The sequence below is a fragment of the Rattus norvegicus genome, chromosome 6 (assembly GCF_021556685.1).
Source record: "Rattus norvegicus strain SHRSP/BbbUtx chromosome 6, alternate assembly SHRSP_T2T, whole genome shotgun sequence".
Lineage (NCBI taxonomy): Eukaryota > Metazoa > Chordata > Mammalia > Rodentia > Muridae > Rattus > Rattus norvegicus.
The window spans coordinates 108,882,457-108,888,456 of record NC_141539.1 but is presented as its reverse complement, the minus strand read 5'-3'; the positions used below and the strand labels follow the sequence as shown (position 1 = coordinate 108,888,456).

General features: G+C 50.2%; 1 protein-coding gene across 17 annotated transcripts in view; it reads right to left on the bottom strand.

The window, feature by feature from the left end:
* Positions 1-1,217: 1,217 nt before the first annotated feature.
* Rgs6 (regulator of G-protein signaling 6) overlaps positions 1,218-6,000 on the bottom strand; it is a 536,804-nt gene continuing 532,021 nt past the window's right edge. For 13 of the 17 annotated variants that reach the window (XR_015622117.1, XM_087554419.1, XM_087554424.1 and 10 more), the window contains one exon: positions 1,218-5,217. Coding sequence is in view for 10 of the 17 variants with exons in the window: in XM_087554419.1 (XP_087410545.1) it covers positions 5,048-5,217 (170 nt within the window). In the remaining 7 variants the exon portion in view is untranslated. 17 annotated transcript variants of the gene reach the window in all.

Below are 6,000 nucleotides of genomic sequence, written 5' to 3'. Positions count from 1 at the left end.
AGCCCAACAGCTGCATGCATTCATAGCACCATCTAGGGAGCCTGGAGTTTCTGGCGAGGGAGGGACCAGGCTAGGCAGAGAGCTTTGTGATTCCAGGAAGGAACATGTCTGAAGAAGACCTGGGTTTCCAGGCTGTCACATACCAAGAGATGGTTTAGGATTAGAGGCCCCAAAAGTACCCTGGAGGCTGGGATCAGTAAATAACAGAAAGCTTGTACCAGGGACAGAATAATCTCTTGCCTGCTAGGTCAAATGTCGTGAGGAAGGTAAATGAAGATAGGAAGTAGTCAGGGTGACTTGAAGACACCCTTGGGTGGGAACAGCTCTTTGGGATTTCACTGGTCCTCTCCCAATTCTTGCCCACAACCTGAATCTGAACAAATCTCTATCCTTGGAGGTAGGTCGAGTTGTGCGTACACCTAGGGTAGCATTTTGCTAGACAAAGGTTGTGGAAATAAGTCAGATGGTAGGCTGGCAAGGAGTTCTTCCCTGTAGGGGTTGGCTGTCCCTGAGGGAGGCAGGGAAGCAGGTGGGTGGGCCAGGAGCTGAAGAGAGGGAAGAATATGGACTAGAATGGGACACATGTAACCTTGAACCTGGCCTTCCTCATCAGGAAAGCTGTAGATGAAATGGCCCTGGCATGGACAGACAAGATGTGACCGATGACCCGATCCCCATCTCTGAAATCACTCCCACTTCCAGAAGGAAAATTTCCGCCCCTAAAGCGTGCTGCGAGGTGCCAGCCTCATCATTACCAGAAGGTCCTTGTTACTTTGTTCTCGTCCCTCTCTCCACAGCCCGAGTTTTCAGGCTCCTGGTGTCCTGCTGCTTTGGCAGTGGTGGGAAAATGACATTGTCTGTCGCTCAGGAAACCAAGACTCACGGTAAGGAGCAGTCAGAATGCAGCAGACTTTATTTAAGAGGGCATCAGAATGGTCCCTGGGTCAGTCCTGAGTATAGACACCGCAGGGCAGAATGACCACCCAGTCAAAGGTACTCTGGCAAAGTCAGCACTTGTAGCCTTTCAGTGACACAGCCATCCCAAGCTACTGGGATGATCCTCTTGTTCTCTCTTGCTTTGGTGTCCTTGGGAGAAGGAAACCAATACATGTATATGTGTGTAGTGGTGCTGGACAAGTAGCGATGAAGCAAACAAGACAGTCGGGTCATCTTACCCAAGGAACCCCACACCAAAGAGACACACGGGCTAAGTGGACTTCAGTGGGTTCAAGTAGTTGTTTATTTTTAGACTGTTTCCAGCATGTTTGGTCCTGGGGTCCAGTTCCCCAAATTCCAGAAAAATAAACTAACGAGAACCACATGCACTAAGAGGAGGCCATTCCGACGTGTCTGTTATCATGCGGTGAATGGTCATAGGCTATAAGACAGGGACCCTTGGTGTGGGCAGGGCTCCCCAACCCCAGACAGCTGATAGCAGCTACCTCTGCCCCCCTGTCTGAGGCTTGGGGAAGACTGAGGCCTTGTTATTTGGATCCTGCCACCTCAGGGTCCCAGGCCCTTATTGCTACATTTGCTACTTTGCTACTTGATGGCCCCTGGGTCTTGCCCATGGGGAGGCCTTATCACTGGGTGGCACTAATGAGTAGGTTGCTGGCGTCTGCTGTTGCCTTGGTTACATGAACACAGGCCTCTTTCGGAGAGTCCAGTGGTGAGTTATTAGCAATTTATTTTGACCACTATTCAACTATTCCAAAGTCCTTGCCACAAATTCATCTCTCAGCCAGGTCCCCTTGGAGGCTGGTGACACATAATTTCTCTCTAGCCCCGGGCTTCCCAGTTTCTGGAAGTTGCTGGAACACTTTCCTCCAGGAAATTCTCCAGGGCCCAAAGATGAACAACCCTCAGTCCTTTCCCCATTCTGGAAAGGCTTCTTGGTGCTGGCGTCTGAAGCCCACACATGCAGAACAGAGCAGGAGGACTCATTTCAGGAAAACCACCAACTTTCACAACAAGCAAGGGGGGGCGGGCATCTGGTTCTGTATCCTGTTGGTGAGGTAGTTTGAACATCCCAGGAATCCCATTGGGCATGTCCCAAAGGTTTGACTAGTCCCAGCAGCAACTTAGCATTGTAAGAGGCCCTTCCTGGGGGCTAGCCAGGTACCTAGCTACTGAGCAGTGGGCAAGCCTAGAGAAGACTAACTTCACTGGCAGTTGGTACCTCCTTTATTTCTGGGGTACAGCAACAGCTTGCAGGGAGGTGAAACAGACATGTCGCTTTCTAGAAAGGCAGGTTGTTTCTTCTGGCTACCTGGGCCAGCCTGGTGTCAGGGCGATTTCGGGCATTTAGATGTAAAGTCTCCCATCTGCACTCTTGCCAATTCAGGAGACATTTATGTCAGCATTTGCTTCCCTGCCTGGGCCTGTCTCACCTGCTAAGACTGGGGAGCTGCCAAAAGGACACTTGTTCCACAAGTCATTATAGGGGTAGTCTCCTCTCAGACCATATGTAGCTAGGAGAGCCTACCAGGCTTCCAGGGGTCAGAACGGGGCAGAGGAATTTGCTTTGCTGAGGAATGATTTTGTCTGTGTGTACCAGGCCAAAGGGAAGCTGGCTGAGATTCAATTTTTCAAACCTTTGCATTATAATCTTGCGTGTCAAACTGTCTTGGGCTGGTCAACTTGGGTGGACTTTGTCCTACTTTGTTTTCTCAGCTCCTTGCCTGATCTACTGAGGCACACACAGTGGCCATGTGCCTGAGCTTACCTGGGAGTTGAGGTGGGGGTGGGAGTTTATTGATCTGGGCTTGAATCCATCTAGAGTGTCTGTCTGTCCTTGGTTCTATTGAACCTGCTGACTGTCCTGTCTGCTTCTCTGTCCCCTGGGGGCTGGGGGGGGTTAGAAGCTTGCCTCCTGTTCCATCTAAGAACTAGAGTATACCTGGCTCTGGGTGACTCTGAGCCCAGTTTTCAGGACAGCACAGTGCAAAACCAGCAGACAAGAATTGGTGCAGAAAAGGGCACAAGAAGCCATGGCCAAGAAATTTATCCTACCCAGGTTGCAGCCTGGCTTAGAATGTGTTCTGTAGACCATAGAAGGGCCAAGGGGCAGCCAGAAGCCTTGTCCTTCATGACTGAGGGCATGATGTAACCATTGTTTGAGAAAATCAGATGCCTTAGTGTCAGCATAGCCTAGGGTGCCCTTAGAAGAGAAGCTTCCTTTGGGCACTGTTGGATGGAGATGAATTTGGACTACAATTTTGTTTAGAAACTGGAGGGTTCTATTTCTACATAAGAGGAATTTTATTTGTTTGTTGTTTTATTTCGTTTTAAGTGGAGTTAGAGAGAAAGGGCCAGAAGACTCCATAACTTGGGTTGTGTCTTCACTTCTCCCACTCACTACTCATGTGGCTACTTCTGTTTGCCAAGGTTCAGTGGGAGCATCTGGCAAGAGTCTGGGTGTTTTCAGTCACCTTTAGAGACACCTTCTGATCTCCACCATGTCTCAAGGAGAGAACAACTGACCTGGAAACAGATGTGCTGGCCAAGAATCTGACACGGAGGATTCCCCTTGAGGGACCAACAGGACGCCTGTGGATCAGTGGTTGTGTAGAAGCCAGGCATGGACAGGCTTTGCAGGTGGGAGCTGAACAGATGAGTCACATGATGTACCCAGAAGGCTGAGACTGAACAAACACTTGGACCTTGGGTCACCAGCTGGTAAATTTGCTTACATAAGCAATGTTTGCCAGCCTTCCTTCCTTCCTTCCTTCCTTCCTTCCTTCCTTCCTTCCTTCCTTCCTTCCTTTCTTTTCCTTCTCTGTTTATATACTCCCAAGGGGGGAGTTTTCACCTACGGCCAAATAGAGGGGCCAACAGGTATTGGCAGGGCAGGTGTGTGTGGAAGAATATATTTGAATTTAAAAGCATGTTGCCTAGTACATCTTCGTCTGAGGGCATCTGGTGATCCCAGTAACAATGACAACAACTGTACTAGCCACCATTTGCCAAGCACCTCCTGTGTGCTCATTTGGGACCTATGTGGCACTTTAGGTGCAAGACTTCACAGCCAGGCTGGCAAATGGTTATTCTGACACACCGGAAGAACACAGATGACCCTTTGCAGACTCTAGCACATTTTGCTTTTTTCTAGGTGACTGGCTACATCTAATAGGGTGCTTTGGCTGGGTCTTCAGAATAAGGTTGGGAAGGGAATTCTGTGACTCTGGTTGGGACTTGTCATTGCATATTGTGTTTAAGACTCAGGAATAACTGAGCCCTAAACCAGTGAGAGTCGGCCAGGCCTGGTAAGACATTGCCCTGTGCCAGCCCTACAATCCATCCACCTCCAGAAAGTTCCATCTTGGGCTGCCATTGGGATGAAGCCTAATGGCCCCTGAGTTCATGGCCATGTTTATTGCGAGCCAAACACAAGGGAACAAGTCAAGGTGCAAGGGGCAAAAATCAGAAGACAGGAAGTAGTAATATTTTTAAAAGATTGTCACCCGAACTTTCAGTGGCTGGACAACACACTCCACTATCTGTACTGGTGCCTCTTCAAGCCAAGGACCTTTGGACATTTGATGGGAACTGGGGCTGGCCACCACACCCGTGGAGACTTATTTAAAATGTGGTCTCACAGAGGGTGGAGAGAACTTGAACGGTCATTAGGACTGAAGATGTGACATTTTGTGTGAAAGCAGCGTCCGTCACCCACCCGGTATACCAGTGGGGTGGCGGAGGGGGAACAGATGGCAGTGAGCACTGCCAATGCTTTAGAGAGAGTGGTAGGGAGGTGATGCTTAATACTGTGTGCCCAGGGTCCCTCTGAAGTTTGCTGGATTCCCCAGACGACTGGACAGGTGAGTTCAACAACATCTTGAGTGATAGATAGTCAGACAGGAACCCCATGAGACATTCTCTGACCCAGTTAGAAATGGACCCTTGTTGAGAATGAGCATTGGTGTGTGGCTGTACAAGAGAGAGGCTATAAGCAGGGCCTCTCCCAGCTGGCCCAGCACCGTGGATTCTTTCTCTCTGGTCTCCCCATTCACCCACCGCAGCTTCCCACCAGTGCCCTCCATGGCCCTCACTCTTTCTCCTTCACAGTGACCAAATCTCCCCGCAAGGAAGCTCTGTCGTTGGATGTGGAGCGTCGCCTGCCCGGGTGCTCTGTGGGCCCGGGCCCTGAGCCTGGGGTCGGGGCGGTCAGGAGGACTGCATCAGGCCCGTAAGGCGCTTGCCCGCCAGCGACTTTCCCTGCAGAGAGAACCGACAGAGACCACACACAGGTGTGCAGACACACAGAGGGACAGAGACAGAGAGCCAAACCGGTGAATTAATTGTTTTCGGAGTCACTCTGGCCAAAAGATCAACCACCCATCCCAGCTGACCTTGTGGATAGGGATCTCTCTGGGTAGAAGCCGCAGGTAGGGACAATTGAGAGAAACAGGACTTTGGGCAGGTTACGGGAGTGAGTGTGTGTGGCTAGTACTCGTGCTGGGGCATGGAAGTTCTGCATACCAAAGCCTAGTTATTAAACCCTCAGATCCTTTACTGCCTGTGGGCTGCCCTTCGACTTGACTTTACTCTAGTGTGTAAGGAAAAGGTAGGCTGGGGAAGTCTGAGGTCAGGGATAGTTGACACAAACAGACGATCACCACAGATCCGGGAGATCGGAAATTAAGGAATTAATTAGTCATGGGAATCCTGAAAAACCATGACACAGGATTGACACCGAGGATTTGGGGACTCTTGGCTCTAGGTGCTGTGACTGTGAACATGACTGGGACCTTCAGTGTTCTTTGCAAACCTCAGAGGTGTCAGAGAGCTGCAATCTCAAAACCTTTGATGTTCCTGATTCCCCACGGGCAGTACCGGATGATGGGTCTGAACTGGGAAGCTACTGAATGCTACTTAAATCCTATGTGGCCATTATTCTCAGAATCAAAGAATAAACAGGACCGTGAAGCCTGGTCCATGAGGCACAGAGATCCTGGGACAGTCTTAATTATCTGCATGCTTTGGAGGGGGTGGGGGGTT